At 46.6% G+C, this 22367-nt stretch overlaps 1 protein-coding gene across 2 annotated transcripts; it reads right to left on the reverse strand.

Annotated features, from left to right (window-relative positions):
* Positions 1-7604: 7604 nt before the first annotated feature.
* cfap144 (cilia and flagella associated protein 144) lies at positions 7605-21018 on the reverse strand. 2 transcript variants are annotated; one of them, XM_072488514.1, is made up of 5 exons: positions 20700-21018; positions 19433-19492; positions 19210-19313; positions 9226-9294; positions 7605-7863 (listed from the first exon to the last, which is right to left on the reverse strand). In XM_072488514.1, the coding sequence occupies exons 1-4, from the start codon at positions 20965-20967 to the stop codon at positions 9232-9234; spliced, it is 495 nt and encodes a 164-aa protein (XP_072344615.1). In that variant the 5' UTR covers positions 20968-21018; the 3' UTR covers positions 7605-7863; positions 9226-9231. The 2 variants fall into 2 exon arrangements, with proteins under 2 accessions (XP_072344615.1, XP_072344614.1); XM_072488513.1 differs by lacking the exon at positions 9226-9294 and having other exon boundaries at positions 20700-20992.
* Positions 21019-22367: the final 1349 nt, after the last annotated feature.

Raw genomic sequence — 22367 nt, forward strand, 5'->3', positions numbered from 1 at the left:
AGAAACAAGACCAACCCAGCAAAACAAACAGAGGGGATAAAACACTTTGAACAAAATGAAAGCAGAGGATATGAACGAAAGTTGTTGAACTCGATGTTGGGTTTTTGGTGAATTGACAGCCTATCTCCAGAAATAGAGACCGAGAAGTCGAGGAAGGGAAGAGTCAGAGCTGGACCAGGCAAAGATGAGGGAAGGGTGGAAATTAAGACGGAAGTTTGTGAAGTCTTCCAGTTCATGCTGAGAGTAGGAACATGCGCCGATGTAGTCACCAATGTACTGGAAAAAGAAGGACTGGGACAGTGCAGGACTGCAAGAATGAATTTTCCACTTATCCCACAAAAATGGCAGGCATAATTGGCTACCCATTTGGGAACCCACAATATATTTGGCTCAAGTAAATGGAGTTGAAGGATAAGTTGTTCAGAGTGAGAAATAGATATCCTGTGAGTACAAGATACAGTGGTGTAAAACCATGGAGGTATCAAATGAAGATTTAGAATCTAATCCGGGATATATTTAAATACTTTGTCAAACGGTCATAAACTCTAGCTGTGCATCAAACTAATAGCATTAGATATTGAATGGATACTGGTTGGGGATGGCGATTGTTGGAGAAAAAATATGAAATGGTCAGAAATTATAGTGAATTTGTTTGAGGCTAGCAGTTAATTAGATCGAAATGTGCAGGCATAGTTCAGTCACCACTTTAAATTCCTACATTATATCCTTATTTTTATGTTTACATTCTAAATGTCTGTGTCCACATTTTATGATAGATGTTGCATATGTAAATTTGCCACATTTCCTGCCTGGGATAGGAAATTCTGTTCCACAAATTTAGTGACGTTTTTTGAGTCCAAAGGTGTGCAGGTTAGGTGGATTGGCCATGATCAATACAGGGGGGTTGGAAGTCAGGGGGGGATTTGCATGGGTGGAGTGCTCTTTTGGAGGGTCGGTGCAGATTCAGTGGGCAAAATGGCCTTCTGTACTTTAGGGATTGTATTCTATGGATTGAGGATGTAACTAGGGTAGATAATGGGGAACTAGTAGATTTATACCTAGATTTACAAAAGGCATTTGATGAGGTGCCCCACAAAAGATTAATAGGCAGGATAAGGGCTCATGGAAATGGGGGTATACTTTAGCAAGGATAGAGGATTGGTTAACAGATAGAAAGCAGAGAGTAGGCATAAGTAAGGCATAAATTTCAAGTTGGCAAGCAGCGAATCGAAAAGTGTCACACGGATCAGCACTGAGGCCTCAGCTATATACAATCTATACGAATGACAGATGAAGAGACAAACAGTAATGTATCAACATTTACTGATGTCCGCAAACTAGATGTGAAAGTAGGCTTTGGGGAGGACACGGGCTGCAAAAAGATATAGGCAGTTTGAGTGGGCAACAGGATGTCAGATAGAGTATAATGTAGGGGAGTGTGAAGTTTTTCACTTTGGGCGTAAGAATGAAAAAGCAGAATTTTTTCAAAAGGTGTGAAACTTGTAACTGTTGGTGTTCAAAGAGACTCAAGTGTGCTTGTAAGAGGAACGCAAAGTTAGTATTCAGGTGCAGCAGGCAATTAGGAAGGCAAATGGCATGTCAGCCTTTATTGCAAGGCATTTGCAGTACAAGAATAAAGAAATATTGCTGCAATTGTTTTGGTGAGACCACATCTGGAATACTGAGCGCCGTTTTGGTGTCGGTATTTAAGAAAGGATATGCTTGCATTTAAGGTATTACAGCAAAGTATCACTAAATTGGTCCCTGGGATGAGGGGGGGGGGGGGGTGCTGTGCTTTGATGTGAGACTAAGTAAATTGGTTTTATATTTTCTGGAGTTTAGAAGAATGAGAGGCAATCTTATTGAAACTTACACATTTGTTGATGAAGTAGATGCTGAGAGATTGTTTCCGCTGTCGAGGTGTGTAAAACATGGGCAGAGGATAAGGGGTGATCATTTAGGACTGAGATGAGGAGAAATTAATTTACCCAAAGGGTTGTAACTCATTTGTATTCTCGACCACAGAGAGTTGTGGGTGCTCTATCGTTGAATACATTTAAGGCTGGAAGACATATTTTGAGTGCCTCAAGGAATTGCAGGATATGGGGTTCGTACGAAGAAATGGAGATGAAGACCAAGATCAGCCATGATCATATTGAATGGCGGAGCAGGTGTGATGGGCCATACGATCTATTCCTCCTATTTGTGTGTCATGCAATACCAAAGAGGTAGGTGTAAGTACAGGCCAGGAGTGAAAGCCAAACAATGAAAAAGGGCACGATTTAACCACCTCATTTGCGCCCAGCGTGGATTTGGGTGCCGGTTAATGAGCTGGAAAGGCCAAATCAAGATGCGCAATGAGTGCAAATCAGTTTGCAATCTAACCAACCCACTCCCAATGGCGAGTTCCGATCTCCCCAAAATATGGCGAGCATATCTTTTGCCCTTATTTACATTCATTTCCATCTCATTAGCAAGATGGAAATCGAATGCAACAGGCTCCCAGGAGTTAACCGGCTTCCCAGCAAGAAATTGTGGGCGTCGATTAGCTCTCCCTTTTAAAAATGTGAAGCTGGCACAATGAGCTGAGAGGTGAGTAGCCATTTCCATTTTCCGGCTTGCAGCTCAACGCACTGGTTGGGGGAGGGGGGGGGGGGGTTGGATTCCTTTGGGGGTCTGAAGTGTTGCAGGTCGGGGATTGCGCCTGGGTTGGGGGGGGATGAGGGGCCTTGTGTCTGTGAGGCCTTCAAGCCATCTTTAAATGTTGTGGAGACCCATAACAGGGGCAACTACAGCTGCTGCATATCGGCCCTATCAAACATGTTCAGGACAACCCTGGTCTTGGTTCTATAATGAATGGGTTGGGAGGGATGCGCTGCCTTAGCAGCTGGTGGTATTCCTTTTTTGCTTTGGTTTTTGTTCTGGGTGTATGGCTGGTGACTTTGTTGCCTTCCTGCCTGTTTTGTGTTCTCCTTTGGTGATTGTTCAGTATTTGGTTTGGTTTATATTGTGCTGGACCTGTTCTGGGCTGAACTGTGCCCCTCCTGGGTGGGGTGGAATGTTTTTCTCTCTCTTCCACAGTGCTCCATGTAAGTGTGCCTTTTCTGGTGTGATGTAGGTGGGGGGCTGTGAGTATGTTCTGGTTACCAAGTGATTGGTATCCTCATTGTATTGTCTTCTGTGTTTTTGATACTGTCAACAAACTAAAATATTTGCAGGTTGTGCTTGCTCCTGCAAGTGGCTGCAAATGCCTGGAGGCTGCTGTTGCTGTCTTCTTCCTTTTCTGTAGCCGGAAAGAAGGACAATTTTTTCTAAGATACCTGACTCCAGGAACACCGGGCTCAGGGGGAGTATGAGTCCAGAAGGCAATCTGGTTTGAAACAAGAATAGGCTGCGGGACCTGGTGCACTTCATTGATCCGATTGGGCCATCTGATGACGTGGTTGAAGAAATGCTTTTGCAGATTGCTGATACTTTGCTGCTTGTCTGATGAGTGCTGCATGTAACTGGCACATCACTGCAGTTTAAACACGCTGGAAGTCAAGGATGTTCAACTGTACCTTGAGTGCAGTGGAATATGTGGCTCTGGTGAGATTTGGTTGTATGGGAGGGCCTGCAGAGCAGAGGCTCCTGGACGGAGAATGGCTGCGATACGTGGAACAAGTAACACACTGATGGACAGATCATTTCTGTGACAAAGTTCTGGACATGATAACACACTCTCAGGCTTATCCTCCATTTTGGTTGAGGAACCTGCTAGGGGTGATGCCGTGTATTTGGTTTTTTTGTGAAAATGAGCTGCTATAGCTTTGTATTGGTACCCATATAGAACGGTGCTGTTCCTTGTTGTTTAATGGTTAGTGTGATATGTGGAATGTTACATAGTTGATCTTCAAATCTTGTTACTATTGACCATTCAAGGAACAAAAAATTCTCGTGACTTCTCGTGGACACACGTGCCATGTCTTAAATGATGATTAATGCATCGCATTTCAATCAAACTGTGATGCCTGAACATGCCTGAACTCTTGGAGCGTCAGCACCATAGAGGCAGCAGCCAGCAATCAAGCACTGAAGAGGTGGACTTCAGCACTTGGGGATATTATTGTGACCAAAGGGTAAGTGTGTGGATCAGGGGAGGCACCTGAGCACAGTCTCACTAATGTTCCCGGCAGGAGTCTGGGGTCTATGGGTTCCTGATGTAGCAGGGGCTGAGTGTGCAGAGTGAGGTTCTCCAGCACAACGGGCTCCCTGGATGGTACTCTGAGAGAAGTTGGGACATGGTGGAGGAATTGGGGAATTTGAGGGTCCTGGGATAGAATCCCTAATTAATTTTTCATCCTTCTCTAATTCCTTACAGATAAAACAATATGGCTGATGGTGTTGGTCCCGAAGAGGCTGCCCAGGCGGCCAGACGCCGGAGAAGTCAGCAGGCTGGAGGCAGCCGCACACCCTGAGGTCACGGCCACCCATAAGGCCGAGGAGAAACCCAGAGAGTGAGGCCAGCGATGGCCCAAAGCTCATTGGTCTTTCGACGAGTTGATGGACACCATGTGTCATAGGAGACTCCATCTCAACAAAGAGACAGTGCCGACACCTGTGCCACGTCCTCACAGACTTTGCACCCATGGAGGAGGAGGACACCCCCTCCGGAGTTCCCGCAATGTTTTATGCAACCGGGTTATTCCAGGGCTCGAGCAGGGACCTGTGCGACATATCACAAACTTCAGTCCATAAGTGCATCCATGAGGTCACGGGCATCAAACTATTATATTAACTTTGAGCTGGACCAGGCCCACCAAGATGCCAGGGCTGCAGGATTCTCCACCATCGCTGGGATGCCGCAGGTCCAGGGGGCAATAGATGGCATGCGTGTCACATTGCAGGCATCAGGGAGTGCCCTTCATTAACAGAAAGGGGTCCCACTCCGGGAATGTTGATCTCACATGCAACCACCATCTCAGGATCATTCACATGTGTGCCGCTTCCCAAGACTCACGCATGGCAGCTATATCCTGGGACACTATGATGGGCTGGTTCTTGGGGGATAAGAGGTACCCACTGAGGTCTTGGCTGTTGATGCCAGTGTGCAGGAGGAGAGACATGTGGCCTTGTCTGAGGAGGAGGTGGACCAGGACGGGATGTAGGACAAGCCCGGAAGGACCCTCAGGAGGAGCTGGAAGATGGAGGACAGGCGGCTGCAAGGATCCGCGTGCCCGGAATGCCAGGGAGGCCTTCAACCTCACCCGATTCTCACAGGATGAAGCTTTGTCCGTCAGCTCACACCCCCATCCCACCTCACCACGCCCGCCCCCCCCCCCCTCATTCCCCTCCTTGCTACCCAATTCCCCCCCTCATCTTCACCCGATTCACATAGGATAAAGTTTTGTCCGTCAGTTCACCCCCCACCCCCCCCCCCCCCCCCACATTCCCCTCCTTCTCCTCCACCCCCATTCCCCTTCTAAGCCTGCTGTTTTCCGCACCCTTTGGTGTACTTGCCGGATGATCTCTGGAGGACCTGGAGCCGCAGGGCCTCGGCCAAATTACCGGTGTCGCTGGTGACACCGTGCCACCCTGTCCTTGAGATGCGCTAGTGTCCGGAGGGAGTCGGAAAACAACTGGAAATCGGCGTTGTCTCCTTGGAGGCAGACCCTCCAGCGCTTCCTCCTCCCTGACGATGCCCGTAGGGCCTTGGGGGCCTCCATAGGACAGAGGGGCAGCTGCAGTGAACTCCATAGGCCTCTGAGTCATCTGGCTCTGCCAGTCCTGGCAGTTCCCCATTGTCTGCACCATGATGTTGACGCCCTCAGTGATGCTCCTCAGTGACTGGACCATGCTCTGCAGTGTCTCGGCAATGTCCCCCTGGGACATGTCCATCAACGACTGGGACATGTCGTCGAGGCCCTCAACCAAAGTCGTCATGGACTGAGCCATGCCTTGGGCACCACCACTCAAGATGCGGACACCGTGCTCCAAGCGTTCAACTGCGGTTGCCACCCTAGCAGTGTTGGCCTCAGTGCCACTCTGTGCATTGCCAGCATCATCTCAGGGATTGCTCTCTCCTCAGTCAACCCTGCGATCTACAGGGAACGTTCTTCATAGGGGGTGAGGACTTTAATCTCTGGTACTCCGTCCCCCATCGTCTCCTGCGGTGACTATGAGAGGGTATTCTGAGCCGCACGCTTGATGGGATCAGGGGGGTCTATAGCAGGTGACATGTGTGGGCAGTGTACCTGGACATGAAGGGGTTGCGCTGGTGGGTGGCAGTGGGTTCTGAGGAGCAAGCACGAAGATCGGATATGGGGGCGGAGTGAGGTGTCAGCCAGTGATCTATGAGGATTGGGAATTTAAGGGGTAACAGGCGGAACTGATGCCAGGAGAGATGTGGTAACTTACCCTTGCAGCTTGGTGGAGGTTGTTGGTCTTCTCCCGACACTGGACAATGGTCCATCTTGTCATGCTTCCCACACTGACAGCCTCTGCCTCCCAGGGTGTATTGGTGACCTGCTGCTGGTCCTCGAACCCCCTTGGGAGGGAACAGGGTGTCCCGTCTCACATCGACGGCATCGTGAGGCCTGGCCACGTCGTCAACCCCTAAGTGAGGAGCAGATCAGCACGCTGCCATGCTTGTGTGTTGGCTGGGAGTGAGTGGTGAGGGAGCGTTTAAAAGCAGCTCCCCCTTGTTAGCAGCAACATGCTAAAGTGTGAGTCTGCCAAATCAGACAACGAGAGAGCCAGTAATAGCGAATGGCTCGTGTTGTTAAAACGGGTCGTGATCTCGACAATGTGGCTGTTGAGAAACACCCCGCCAACCGTACCCAAAATTACACATAGAAATGTTTCCATTAAACCGTGTCCCATGGCATGAGTGTCATCCAGATTCAATGATTGGCAAACAGCAGCCTCTATCAAGATAGCTTTTAAAATTATTTAAATTAAAAAGATAAGTGGTAGGGCAGCAGGGTGGCGCAGTGGCTAGCACAGGAACTACGGAGCTGAGGACCCGGGTTCAAATCCCGGCCCTGGGTCACTGTCCGTGTGGAGTTTGCATATTCTCCCCGTGTCTGCGTGGGTTTCACCCCCCACAACCTAAAGATGTGCAGGCTACGTGGATTGGCCACACTAAATTATCCTTTAATTGGAAAAAAAAAATTGGGTACTCTAAATTTTAAATTAAAAAAAAAGTTAAGTGGTTTGAAAAGCTTTAGCAATCATCTATGCATGTTCTCTGCATTTGCATTATGTTCTTAGTTTAGCTCAGTTGGCTGGACGGTTGGTTTGTGATGCAGAGCAAGTTCAACAGCATGGGTTCAATTCTTGAGGTTGACGTTATTCATGAAGGTCCCGCCTTGTCTGCCTTGCCTGAGGTGTGATGATCCTCAGGTTAAACTATCACCAGACAGCTCTCCCCCTAAGAGGGGAAAGCAGCCTATGGTCATCTGGAACTATGGTGACATTACTTACTTACTATTATGTTCTTAAGAAACATCACCCTGAAACTAAATGCTATATTTGTTTCATGCAAACTGAAGTACCACATTCCACCGAGGGTTACATAACCACGGCAACTTGCACAATGTCAATAAAACGTAATCTTTTCCCAGTTGTTAGGCACGACGTATACTTTATTCTTCACTATTACGGAAGGTTACATTTATCTTGTTCCTAAGTACATGATTTCCCCTCTATAATCACCAATGTTTGAGTAGATAAGGTAAAATAACAAACAGCAACATTGACTCAAACCTAGTCCGATTTTCCCTAGTTATTTTCTTTTTGCTGGGAGGACTGTGCCATGAATTTTGTAATTTCATTACTACGACGATGAAAATTCAGTCTCCGATCACTTGTATCTGTATCTATCTGTAAGAGAAATTGACATTTTAACTGATTATACTGGACATCAAAATAATACTAATCTTTATTAGTGTCGCAAGTAGGCTTACATTAACTCTGCAATGAAGCTACTGTGAAAATTGCCTCGTCGTCACACTACGGCACGTGTTCGGTTACACAGAGGGAGAATTCAGATTGTTCAATTCACCTCACAAGCACATGTTTTGGGACATGTGGGGTGAAACCGGAGAAACCCATGTAGACATGCAGAAAAAATATGCATCATTTTACAAATGGGTCCCAATTAAAGGCAAAATGCTGATTATAAAATTGTAGCCCCATTTTAGTATTAAAGCACATATTGCGTCTTTACATTGACTGAAAGGCATAATATCCCAATCACTTCACAGAAGAAATACAAATGAAGAATAAGATTCAGAAATACCCAATAGCCCTCTGTCCCATATCATTGTGTCTAAAGATTAATTTATCCCAAATAATTTGCTTACAATACCTTTCCTGGATATTTGTGGGATTAGTTTGAACTGTTTCCCTTTGTATGACTCTACAGGTTTAATTGAATGTTCTGGGTTTTCCTATTTTATACTATGTTGTGCACCGTTTAAGATTGTCCAGCTGTCTTCTATACGGGGGTGGTGTGGGGGAGGGGGATGACGAATATTTCAATGGTGTTTTTCCCAAATAAATAACAAGAGCACATTTGCCTCATCCTAGCTCTTTTATCCATGTTTGAACCAATGCTGGAGCTAGGTGGGCCTGGCAGAAAGCAAACCATTGGGTAGATGCCAGTGTCGTCAGTGTACTGGAATATGTTAGCCATAGGTGCAACTATTTCTAGAGCAACACTCATCTGCACAATAGCTCAGATGATTTTGGGACGCAGTACTGATTCAACTGTCTCATTCCAATTTGGTATTGCAAATCTTACAATGTTTACATGGAGTTCTCAATGAAGGCAATGTAATGTATTTTTTAAGTGCCACTGTTTATGATTGTTAGCTGTACAAAAGATGAGGAGTCTTAAGACCTCACCTTGTATAATTTTTTTGTAAAATTATATATTAATGTTGCTCATTGCTATCTCAAAAACCTCATCTATGTGTGTCTTTCACCTCGAACAAAAAGGAACTATCTGGCAATATCAGATAAACTTGTATGTAGTTAGCCCTGAAAGGGACACTGATGACCCCCCCTTCGGGCTGCAGCCCAAATTCAAAGAGAATTATGCCAAGACCATCCGCATTTCATAACCCAGGCTGGCTAACTGGAGTCTACTCGTATGTTAAGACAAAGGGACCCGCAATCTTCCTTTCAATTCTTAACGGCTGACATTTAACAATCTTGGATACTCAAACGAGGGATACACACCCTTTGTCAAACACTGGTGTTGTGTTCGGTGTTCGATGTCGAGCAAAGAATCCACAGAGCTGCTGGTGACTTGTCCAAGCCAAGATATTATTAATACACACGTGGTAAGGTAACGATCAGATACAGAGCAAGTTATCATGGAGTTTCTTTATACTCCCCTGGAACTACCCCTATGCATGACTGTCCTCATGTACGTCTTACAACCTTCTGTGGATCACCGGATCTGCCCTGACTTATATCTGAGTGCCTTGTCACATGACCACTTTCGAGAGACTGCATGATGGATCTGTACTGCCACCTGCTGGTTGGAGGTCGCACTACCAACTATATACAACACCGTCTACAGGCAAATCACCACAACAGGTGAAGAGATGGGAGTGATGTGACATGGACCTCTGGTTTATGGAACCAATAATATTGTCTCACTGTACTGCTAAGTCTCAGTCTGCCATTTTACCATCTAACTAGCAGCATCACAAACAAGGAGCTCTGGCCCAAGTTGAGATACCTGGCCCCATTTACACTGCCTCTGCTGGAAATTCTGTACCATCAGCTACAAGACAGATTTATCTCTGCGTGCCTATCCCATTGTGTGAAGTCAACACCAGCTGAAAATGAATTATACAACATTGGTTTTCAACCTGCCAACCACTGTGAAGGAATATCTCATTGGACTTTGATTCTGAACTCTGGACCCAAGTGAAACAATATGTATTTTCCCTGTGGTTTCTGCATTGTAAAACTTTCTTTACTCTATCCCTCTTTTACTGTTTGAGTGTGCAAATAAACTACCCCTTTGAGTTCATCCTATCTCGAGTTCGCTAAGGGGTGATTAATAGAAAATTGTACCACACCAAATCTGAGGGGTTGGGAAATATGCCACCACTTAAAAAGGAAGAAGCAAATCAAAAACACCTTTGTTTACCGACAGGCGGTGAGAGGCAAAATGAATGCTTTTTAAATTAACCCCTGCCACTCCTCCATTCAGTCCGTAACAAAACAAGTGAATCTATTATTCAGAACTCAGGCAATGAACAATGCTAAACATAGATCGTGAACTAAGTTGGTCAATTTGTACCATTTGTATCACAACATATTTGAAGGTGTGAAAAGGCATTGCTTTAGTCCCACACCAATCTCAGCCATGCTCCTGGGGTTATACTGAGCAACTTCATATAGCAGAGAAAGCTAGGCCAGTCTTATGTACAATATGATACAATTAACAAGTGTTCAGGAGATATTTGCCTGTCATGAGTATGGAGACTGGCGTGACTAAGGGGGGGGGGGGGGGGGCAATGCAATTACTGTTGACATAAATTATGTTTGCCATATTTCAAATAAGATTGTTTTCTACTGTACAAAGTGTCTTTGGGTGAACTTAGTCGACAAATGAATTCTTACAGAAAACAAATGTTTGAATAAATTATTTTCTGAGATTATACTTTTAACATCTTGCTCTGAACAGAACATCCTTTGCACAACCAATGTACATGCCAGATCTGATATAAATTTCAGAATTGCAAGCAGTTATGGCTAGGAACTTCCTCCAGGACACAAGAACTACACCTTGGGTTAGTATTTTTTGTAACATCTTGATAACTGTTTGTAATTAAGATGTTAATTTGTGAATGTTTAGATCTATTTAATTTCAGCAATTTATGAAGGTGATTTTAAAAGATCACATTAGACTAGGTGGTCATCAGTACTTTCTTCTCATACTCGTGCTTCTGTTTTTTGTTGGAATCTATCAAATTATTTCCTTTTGCATTTTACCTCACCCCTCTGTGGGAAAATTGCAGATAGGGGCTGTTTAGCACAGGGCTAAATTGCTGGCTTTGAAAGCAGACTAGGCCAGCAGCACAGTTCAATTCCAGTACCAGCCTCCCCGAACAGGTGCCAGAATGTGGCGACTAGGGGCTTTTCACAGTAACTTCATTTGAAGCCTACTTGTGACAATAAGCAATTTTCATTTGTTTTTTCATTTTTCATTTTCATTCATTCATTTCATTTTCATTTCATTTTTCATAACAGGCTTTTATTTTTCAACTTTTTTCTGTGCATTTGTGAGATGTGGGCAATGTTACTAAGGCCAACATTTCTTGCCCATACCCAGTGAGCCCTGAGGAGGTGATGGTGAGCTGTCTTCTTGAACCCTGGCAGTCCATGTGATGACAGTCCCACAGTGCTGTTTGAGAGGGAGTTCCTGGCTTTTGACCCAGCAACTGTGAAGGAACGCTGATTTATTTTCCAAGTCAGGATGGTGTGTGACTTGGAGGGGGATTTGTAGGTGATGGTGTTCCCATGTACCTACTGCCCTCGCTCTTCTAAAGGGTACAGGTTGTAGGGTCGGTAGGTGCTATCGAAGAAGCCTTATGAGGGGACTTCCGGGTGCGGCGATGACCAGCTGAGTCGCACGTTTCGGCAGCTCCCGGTGGAATGGACTTTTGGGCTCTTAATAAGAGCCCCAACGGCAATTTTAACGGCTAAAAGCACTGTGCGGTAAACCAGAAGGGAATCCCCCCTGGATACGGATGGAAAAAGGAGAGGAAAGTGGCCGGATTGCGGTGGATCCTTTAGAGCAGCGGCAAGGAAGGCAAGCAAAAACCAAGATGGCGTCGGAAGGTAGCAGTTTAATATGGGGCCCTGAACAACACGAGTTTTTGAAACGCTGCGTGGAAGAGCTTAAAAAGGAGATGAAGAAGGAGCTGTTGGCCCCGATATTACAGGCGATCGAAGGGCTAAAGGATGAGCAAAAGACCCAGGAGCGGGAGCTTCGGGTCGTGAAGGCAAAGGCTGCCGAGAACGAGGACGATATACAGGGCCTGGTGGTGAAGTCGGAGATGCACGAGGCACACCATAAACGATTTGTGGAAAGGCTGGAGGTGCTGGAGAATAACGCGAGGAGGAATAATTTAAGGATTCTTGGTCTTCCTGAAGGTGCAGAAGGAGCAGACGTCAGGGCATATGTGAGCACGATGCTGCACTCGTTAATGGGAGCGGAGGCCCCGGCAGGTCCGCTGGAGGTGGAGGGAGCATACCGAGTGATGGCGCGAGGACCGAGAGCAGGAGAAATTCCTAGAGCCATAGTGGTGAGATTCCTCCGTTTTAAGGACAAAGAGATGGTCCTTAGATGGGCAAAGAAAACCCGGAGCAGTAGGTGGGAGAACGCGGTGATCCGCGTATATCAAGACTGGAGTGCGGAGGTGGCGAGAAGGAGGGCGAGCTTTAATCGGGCCAAGGCGGTGCTTCACAAAAAGAAGATAAAATTTGGAATGCTACAACCGGCAAGACTGTGGGTCACATATCAAGGGAGGCACCACTACTTTGAGACGGCGGATGAGGCGTGGACTTTTATTGTGGAAGAAAAACTGGAATAAGTGGGTTACTAAAAAAGAACGTTTGAAACAAAGTGGTGGGGCGAGTATGGGGGGCGAAGAGGGGGGAAAAAGGGGGGGAAAGATGAGTCTTATGTTATTAATCCTGCGATGCGGTAACTTTTCTCTCTTCCACAGGTGGTGGTGGAGGGAGGAAGGGAGGTGGAGGAGATGGGGCGTTGGCCATGGGGGGGCGGGGCCAAAAGGGAAGCGCGGGCTTTGTTCCCGCGCTATGATAATCATGGCGGGAATAGGGAAGCAGGAAGGAGGGGGTGTCGCACGGTGCGAGCCGAGGTCACGGGGGGAAGCCGAGGTCGGCCAGAGTTTGCTGACTTCTGGGAGCAACATGGGGGGTGTAACTACGCTAGTGGGGGATCTAGCGGGGGGGGTGGGAGGGGGGAGTTACTGGGTTGCTGCTGCTGGGGAGAGGGGGGAGCCGGAATGGGGGGTCGCCGCCTGGGGGGGACACAGCTGCGTGGGAACCGAGTGAGGAGCTGGAAAAAGGGGATGGCTAATCGACAAGGGGTGGGGGTAAAAAGCCCCCCAACCCGGTTGATCACGTGGAATGTGAGAGGGCTGAACGGGCCGATAAAGAGGGCACGAGTACTCGCACACCTTAAGAAACTTAAGGCAGACGTGGTTATGTTACAAGAGACGCACTTGAAACTTATAGACCAGGTTAGACTACGCAAAGGATGGGTGGGGCAGGTGTTTCATTCGGGGCTAGATGCGAAAAACAGGGGGGTGGCAATACTAGTGGGGAAGCGGGTTATGTTTGAGGCAAAGACCATAGTGGCGGGTAGCGGGGGCAGATATGTGATGGTGAGTGGCAAATTACAGGGGGAGGCGGTGGTCTTGGTAAACGTATATGCCCCGAACTGGGATGATGCCAATTTTATGAGGCGCATGCTAGGACGCATCCCGGACCTAGAGGTGGGAAAGTTGGTAATGGGGGGAGATTTTAATACGGTGCTGGAGCCAGGGCTGGACAGGTCGAGATCCAGGACTGGAAGGAGGCCGGCTGTAGCCAAGGTGCTTAAAGATTTTATGGAGCAGATGGGAGGAGTAGACCCGTGGAGATTTAGCAGACCTAGGAGTAAGGAGTTTTCGTTTTTCTCCCATGTCCACAAAGTTTATTCGCGAAGGTAAAGCAGTGGATGTAGTGTACATGGATTTTAGTAAGGCATTTGATAAAGTTCCCCATGGTAGGCTTATGCAGAAAGTAAGGAGGCATGGGATAGTGGGAAATTTGGCCAGTTGGATAACGAACTGGCTAACCGATAGAAGTCAGAGAGTGGTGGTGGATGGCAAATATTCAGCCTGGATCCCAGTTACCAGTGGCGTACCGCAGGGATCAGTTCTGGGTCCTCTGCTGTTTGTGATTTTCATTAATGACTTGGATGAGGGAGTTGAAGGGTGGGTCAGTAAATTTGCAGACGATACGAAGATTGGTGGAGTTGTGGATAGTAAGGAGGGCTGTTGTCGGCTGCAAAGAGACATAGATAGGATGCAGAGCTGGGCTGAGAAGTGGCAGATGGAGTTTAACCCTGAAAAGTGTGAGGTTGTCCATTTTGGAAGGACAAATATGAATGCGGAATATAGGGTTAACGGTAGAGTTCTTGGCAATGTGGAGGAGCAGAGAGATCTTGGGGTCTATGTTCATAAATCTTTGAAAGTTGCCACTCAAGTGGATAGAGCTGTGAAGAAGGCCTATGGTGTACTAGCGTTCATTAACAGAGGGATTGAATTTAAGAGCCGTGAGGTGATGATGCAGCTGTACAAAACTTTGGTAAGGCCACATTTGGAGTACTGTGTACAGTTCTGGTCGCCTCATTTTAGGAAGGATGTGGAAGCTCTGGAAAAGGTGCAAAGAAGATTTACCAGGATGTTGCCTGGAATGGAGAGTAGGTCTTACGAGGAAAGGTTGAGGGTGCTAGGCCTTTTCTCATTAGAGCGGAGAAGGATGAGGGGCGACTTGATAGAGGTTCATAAGATGATCAGGGGAATAGATAGAGTAGACAGTCAGAGACTTTTTCCCCGGGTGGAACACACCATTACAAGGGGACATAAATTTAAGGTGAAAGGTGGAAGATATAGGAGGGATATCAGAGGTAGGTTCTTTACCCAGAGAGTAGTGGGGGCATGGAATGCACTGCCTGTGGAAGTAGTTGAGTCGGAAACATTAGGGACCTTCAAGCAGCTATTGGATAGGTACATGGATGACGGTAAAATGATATAGTGTAGATTTATTTGTTCTTAAGGGCAGCACGGTAGCATTGTGGATAGCACAATTGCTTCACAGCTCCATGGTCCCAGGTTCGATTCCAGCTTGGGTGATTGTCTGTGCGGAGTCTGCACGTCCTCCCCGTGTCTGCGTGGGTTTCCTCCGGGTGCTCCGGTTTCCTCCCACAGTCCAAAGATGTGCGGGTTAGGTGAACTGGCCAATGATAAATTGCCCTTAATGTCCAAATTGCCCTTGGTGTTGGGGGGAGGTGTTGAGTTTGGGTATGGTGCTCTTTCCAAGAGCCGGTGCAGACTCAAAGGGCCGAATGGCCTCCTTCTGCACTGTAAATTCAATGATAATCTATGATTAATCTAGGACAAAGGTTCGGCACAACATCGTGGGCCGAAGGGCCTGTTCTGTGCTGTATTTTCTATGTTCTAGACTTTTTTGTCTTGGGAAGGGCGTTGATCCCGAAGGTGAGGGGGACGGAGTATACGGCTATAGCCATTTCGGATCACGCTCCACATTGGGTAGAGTTGGAGATAGGGGAGGAAACAGAAGGGCGTCCACCCTGGAGAATGGACATGGGACTAATGGCAGATGAAGGGGCGTGTCTAAGGGTGAGGGGGTGCATTGAAAAATACTTGGAACTCAATGATAACGGGGAGGTCCAGGTGGGAGTGGTCTGGAAGGCGCTGAAGGCAATGGTTAGAGGGGAACTGATATCAATAAGGGCACATAAAGGAAAGCAGGAGAGTAGGGAACGGGAGCGGTTGCTGCAAGAACTTCTGAGGGTGGACAGACAATATGCGGAGGCACCGGAGTAGGGACTGTACAGGGAAAGGCAAAGGTTACACGTAGAATTTGACTTGCTGACAACGGGTACTGCAGAAGCACAGTGGAGGAAGGCACAGGGTGTACAGTATGAGTATGGGGAGAAGGCGAGCAGGTTGCTGGCCCATCAATTGAGGAAAAGGGGAGCAGCGAGGGAAATAGGGGGAGTGAGGGATGAGGAAGGAGAGATAGAACGGGGAGCGGAGAGAGGGAATGGAGTGTTCAAGGCATTCTATAAAAGATTATACGAAGCTCAGCCCCCGGATGGGAAGGAGAGAATGATGTGCTTCCTGGACCGGCTGGAATTTCCTAAGGTGGAGGAGCAGGAGAGGGTGGGACTGGGAGCACAGATCGAGATAGAGGAAGTAGTGAAAGGAATTAGGAGTATGCAGGCGGGGAAGGCTCCGGGACCGGATGGATTTCCAGTCGAATTTTATAGGAAATATGTGGACTGCTTGCCCCGATACTGATGAGAACCTTTAATGAGGCGAAGGAAAGGGGACAGCTGCCCCCGACTATGTCGGAGGCAACGATATCGCTTCTCCTAAAGAAGGAAAAAGACCCGCTGCAATGTGGGTCCTATAGACCTATTTCCCTCCTAAATGTAGACGCCAAGATTCTGGCCAAGGTAATGGCAATGAGGATAGAGGATTGTGTCCCGGGGGTAGTCCATGAGGACCAAACTGGGTTTGTGAAGGGGAGACAGCTGAATACGAATATACGGAGGCTGCTAGGGGTAATGATGATGCCCCCACCAGAGGGGGAAGCGGAGATAGTGGTGGCGATGGATGCCGAGAAAGCATTTGATAGAGTGGAGTGGGATTATTTGTGGGAGGTGTTGAGGAGATTTGGCTTTGGAGATGAGTATATTAGATGGGTACAGCTGCTGTATAGGGCCCCGATGGCGAGCGTGGTCACGAATGGATGGGGGTCTGCGTATTTTCGGCTCCATAGAGGGACGAGGCAGTGATGTCCTCTGTCCCCATTATTGTTTGCACTGGCGATTGAGCCCCTGGCAATAGCATTGAGGGGTTCCAGGAAGTGGAGGGGAGTACTCAGGGGAGGAGAGGAACACCGGGTATCTCTTTACGCGGACGATTTATTGGTGTATGTGGCGGACCCGGCGGAGGGGATGCCAGAGATAATGCGGATACTTGGGGAGTTTGGAGAATTTTCAGGATATAAGCTGAACATGGGGAAAAGTGAGCTGTTTGTGGTGCATCCAGGGGAGCAGAGCAGAGAAATAGAGGACTTACCGCTGAGGAAGGTAACAAGGGACTTTCGCTACTTGGGGATCCAGATAGATAAGAATTGGGGTACATTGCATAGGTTAAACTTAACGCGGTTGGTGGAACAGATGGAGGAGGACTTCAAGAGATGGGACATGGTATCCCTGTCACTGGCAGGGAGGGTACAAGCGGTTAAAATGGTGGTCCTCCCGAGATTCCTCTTTGTGTTTCAGTGCCTCCCGGTGGTGATCACGAAGGCTTTTTTCAAAAGGATTGAGAAGAGTATCATGAGTTTTGTGTGGGCCGGGAAGACCCCGAGAGTGAGGAAGGGATTTTTGCAGCGTAGTAGGGATAGGGGGGGGCTGGCGCTACCGAGCCTGAGTGAGTACTACTGGGCCGCCAACATCTCAATGGTATGTAAGTGGATGGGAGAAGAGGAGGGAACGGCGTGGAAGAGATTGGAGAAGGCGTCCTGTAGGGGGACTTGCCTACAAGCCATGGTGACGGCACCGTTGCCGTTCTCACCGAAGAAATACACCACAAGCCCGGTGGTGGTGGCTACTCTGAAAATTTGGGGGCAATGGAGACGGCATAGGGGAAAGACGGGATCCTCGGTGTGGTCCCCGATAAGAAATAATCATAGGTTTGCTCCGGGGAGAATGGATGGGGGATTTGGAACATGGCAAAGAGCAGGAATAACACAATTGAGAGATCTGTTTGTAGATGGGACGTTTGCAAGTCTGGGAGCGCTGGCCGAAAAATATGGGTTGCCCCAAGGGAATGCATTCCGGTATATGCAACTGAGGGCTTTTGCGAGGCAACAGGTGAGGGAATTCCCGCAGCTCCCGACGCAGGAGGTGCAGGACAGAGTGATCTCAAAGACATGGGTGGGGGACGGTAAGGTATCAGACATATATAGGGAAATGAGGGACGAGGGGGAGATTATGGTAGATGAGCTGAAAGGGAAATGGGAAGAAGAGCTGGGGGAGGAGATTGAGGAGGGGCTGTGGGCTGATGCCCTAAGTAGGGTAAACTCATCGTCCTCGTGTGCCAGGCTAAGCCTGATACAATTTAAGGTGTTACACAGGGCGCATATGACTGGAGCACGGCTCAGTAAATTTTTTGATTTTTTGGAGTAGAGGATAGGTGTGCGAGATGCTCGAGAAGCCCAGCGAATCACACCCACATGTTCTGGTCATGTCCGGCACTACAGGGGTTTTGGGTGGGGGTGACAAAGGTGCTTTCGAAGGTGGTGGGGGTCCAGGTCGAACCAAGCTGGGGGTTGGCTATATTCGGGGTTGCAGAAGAGCCGGGAGTGCAGGAGGCGAAAGAGGCTGATGTTTTGGCCTTTGCGTCCCTAGTAGCCCGGCGCAGGATACTGTTGATGTGGAAGGAAGCCAAGCCCCCGGGTGTGGAGACCTGGATAAATGACATGGCAGGGTTTATAAAGCTGGAACGGATTAAGTTCGTCCTAAAGGGATCGGCTCAAGGGTTCACCAGGCGGTGGCAACCGTTCGTCGAATACCTCACAGAAAGATAGAGGGAATGGAAAAGAAGAAGACAGCAGCAGCAACCCGGGGGGGGGGGGGGGGGGGGGGGGGCGGGGGGAAGGAACCAGAGGGATTCTCAGGGATGTTAATATATAAGTATATAAGTATAATATGTATAGGTTGTTGTTATAGATAATTGTATATTGGACGGTTAAAACATATTTTTGGAGAATATTTATCTGGGACAAGGCAGTTGCCATTTAGTTTTGTTTTTGTTTATATATTATTTATTTCTTGTTTATAAAACTGGCCATTGTTATTTATATTGTGATATTACTGTGTAAAGGATACACAATGTACTGTGATGGTTGGCCAAAAATTTTCAATAAAATATATTTTTTTTAAAAAAAGAAGCCTTATGAAGTTGCTGCAGTATATCTTGTAGGTAGTAAATTCTGCCGTAACGGTGTGCCAGTGTTGGAGGACATGAATGTCTATTTTGTCTGCCCCAACTGGTGATGTATCGAGCATCTTAAAACTATTCTTTGCAAAAATAGTGGGCCACAATTGAGAAGCCTACAACATAGCTGGAGTACAAATAGATAGTGTCAAGAACTGACTTACAATTCACAAATCAGTTGCACACAACTTTGATTATTCTCACATTGGAGGCCTTGCACTCCACTTCTTTGGCCTTGTCTAAATATGCCTCATTATAAATTTCAAGTCCCCTTCTCAGCAAATCTTTCCACTCAATCTGCTGTCTCCTGTTAGATCTTTACACTCAAATGTTTCCCCTTTGTATGTTTCTTTAGAGCTTTTCAGGTCCTTACCAATGGAGTAGTTATCCAGCCAATCTCCTGAGCTTCAGTTTGTGGAAATGTGTATTTCATCCTTGGCTCCAAAAATGAGCGCCAGAGAATGTTTGCTAAATTCTCTAAAAACAGAAATAAACAAATAGATACCATCTTCATAGTTAATAGTACAAAGTAACTTTTGCACAACACGGGAAAATCCGATATTAAATGTTAGGCAAAATAAATGTTAGATGCATACGGTCCTTTTCGCCTTCCATGTCTCGATCGCGGACATTGGGTTTTCCTGTTATACAGTGAACTGTTGAGAAAATAAATGCAGGGCACACATTTAGCCAGTAACTATTTACAAAAACTAGGCATACTGATGTTATTTAAAATGAATATTCCCTCGCCTACAAAACATTTGGTACTCCAAGCATCATTTGTAAAAAGAGCCTAAATCCAAGCCTAAAATTAGATTTCCTGTCCTTTTAAGAGAGTTTTCCTTGTAGAAGCAATGAATGTAAGGACATTTTCAATAATGTTTCACCTTAATTTACTACAATGCTGTCCAAGATGATATTTTTCCCCTCAACAGTTTGCTGCATCGTACGTTTGCCACTTTGACCTGAATTACTAGTATAAATTTCATAAAGTCTAGGTGTAGCCCAGCTGTCACCTTGAAAGGTTTCAGTGTGTTGCAGGCCATTCGACATTGCAACCACTGCTCGGAGTAATAATGTCTGCCCCATAGACTTTTCCTCACCCCTTTGGAAATTGTGCCAAATATTTCTGTAAGAACTGAAATGACCACAATCAGATTATTCAAAAAGAGGCACTGAATCAATTACAGACACAGAGGGCGGGATTCTCCGTCCCACCGCACCAGGTTGGGCAGGCTGGACTTGTATCCGCTGGGGGCTAGGAGAGCAAGTTTGAAACCTATAAATTTCTGCGCGGTCTTGACAGGGCGGATGTGGAGAGGATGTTTCCTCTTGTGGGTGAATCTAGAACTAGGGGTCATAGTTTAAGAATAAGGGGTCACCCATTTAAGACCGAGATGAGAAAAAGAAAATTCTGTGAGGGTTGTGAGATTTGGCGTTCTCTTCATCAGAAGGTAGGTGAGGCAGAGTCTTTGAATATCTTTAAGGCAGTGCCTCAGTGGTTAGCACTGCTGCCTCACGGCGCCGAGGATCCGGGTTCGATCCTGGCCCCGGGTCACTGTCTGTGTGGAATTTGCACATTCTCCCTGTGTCTGCGTGGATCTCACCCCCACAACCCAAAGATGTTCAGGGTAGGTGGATTGGCCACGCAAAATTGCACCTTAATTGGATTTCTTTTTTAAATACAATATCTTTTAAGGCATAAGTATATAGAGTATTGATGAGCAAGGGGGAGGGGTGAAAAGTTGTCGGGGATAGGCATGAATTTGAAGCTGAATTTAAAATTTGATCAGTCATACATAATCATAATCAAATGATGGAGCAGGCTCGGGGGGTGTGACCACGATTGACTTGATCACTTACATTTGGTGCGTGGGTTGATATTGAAGGTGGTGTGCAGTTTCTGAGTGCGCAGTTCTTTCTTGATCGTCTCACGGTCAATTGCCAGTTGGTGCACCACGTCCTTTGGTGCCTTCTCCACTGGTTTCGACATCCTGTTCTCTCTCCGTCTCTCTTGTGCGGCACTCAAGAAGCTCTTCCTGACTGTGTCCTTCCACTGAATATTGTTACATCGTTGCCAGGCAACCAATGGCAGAAACAAACACACGTGGACGTGGTGCGCCAGACTCATCAACTCAATCAGCCTTTAAATGGGAACTAACTGCTGTTAGGTTTTTCTTTTCTCGACTGGTTTGCAACTGATGCGAAACGGAAATGTTAATTGGCAAAAATATTCCCGACTGGTTTGCAACTGATGCGGAACGGAAATGTTAATTGGCAAAATACATTTTAAAAACTCTCCCAGAAATATATTGTGAAAATAGAATTGAAGGTGTTTCTTATTAGAGATTTGGGATTTGAAAGTGTTTCTTATTAGAGATTTGGGAATTTCCAAGTTAAGAACAAGGCAAACTGCCCGTGGCAGCGGAAATGTTCTTTTTATTATTTTTTTTGGGGGGGGGGGGGGCACGAATTATTATGAATTCAGAAGTATATATTTTTTTACCATATGTTCTATTTATTTAATATAACCATTTTGCATTTTAAGTTTTCCATTTGTTTCTTGTTGACATGGGACGCTCATGTCAGTTCACTGTTCCTGTCATGTCCCAATCTCTCTCTCTCGGGTCCTTTCACACTCGCCTTTGCCGGGCGAGCTGGAAGGTTCAAATCTGCAGCTCGAGTTAGTGCACGCCCTGTTCAGATCCTGCCGAGAGGGGGGGGGGGGGGAAGTTCAACGCTGCCTAAAAGGCACCTCTGGTTAAAGGGAATGCTTGACTGAGAATTCTAAGTACTGTGTCACTGAACCGGTAATGAATAGGCCCCCCCCCCCCCCCCCCCGAAATAGAAAACTTGAGCAACGAGAATTGGCCTGGCTAATTATAGCACTTGAACAGAGAGAGGAGAGAGCAATGGATCAGATTTCAGTACTGGCCATGTTAGATTCGATGACCGTGGAAGGACGTGAAAGGTCACATCAACAGGATTTAAAATAAATACATCGTGGATTACATTATGCAACATGTTGCCGTCCTGAAACAGCTATCTTCTGATTTGCCATTTACAGTGACATGGGGATCTGCTTGTGTGTGAACTAAGAATCTAACCAATGAAGGGAAAGAATGAACAATAATGAGAAAGAATGACCAGATGTTAATGAGTTGATTTCCTGGAGTATGGAAGAATCAATAATCTTGTAAATGCTTCCATGAGGGAATATTAGCTCAAAATAAGATATTGCTCAATATTTTAATCCTGTGACGTTTCTGGATTAAAGCTTTAATTTCAGACATATCAAAGTTAGAATACAGTTTTAATTAATTTCGCCATAAATCTAATATGGAATTGTTGGCAAGACATTTTAATGTAAATGCAATTCATGGTAAGTGTGGTTTGAAAACTAATGATGTGGGTATATTCTGTGTTTTAAGCATAACGTTTGTTGGGGAGATGGTGGCACATAGGGGCTGGTTTAGCACAGGGCTAATAGCTGGCTTTCAAAGCAGACCAAGGCAGGCCAGCAGCGCGGGT

This window comes from Scyliorhinus torazame, chromosome 22, assembly GCF_047496885.1.
Source record: "Scyliorhinus torazame isolate Kashiwa2021f chromosome 22, sScyTor2.1, whole genome shotgun sequence".
NCBI classification, from domain to species: Eukaryota; Metazoa; Chordata; class Chondrichthyes; order Carcharhiniformes; family Scyliorhinidae; genus Scyliorhinus; species Scyliorhinus torazame.

What these genes read in the sequence shown, in the direction of transcription:
- cfap144 (XM_072488513.1), bottom strand. Translation starts at nt 20,967, where the DNA reads ATGAGTCTGGCGCACCACGTCCACGTGTGTTTGTTTCTGCCATTGGTT. An exon ending in TATCAACCCACGCACCAAAT is followed by an intron (nt 19,493 to 20,699) that starts GTAAGTGATCAA and finishes TTTTCTCAACAG; the next exon opens with TTCACTGTATAACAGGAAAA. An exon ending in GCTGGATAACTACTCCATTG is followed by an intron (nt 7,864 to 19,209) that starts GTAAGGACCTGA and finishes TTTCTCTTACAG; the next exon opens with ATAGATACAGATACAAGTGA.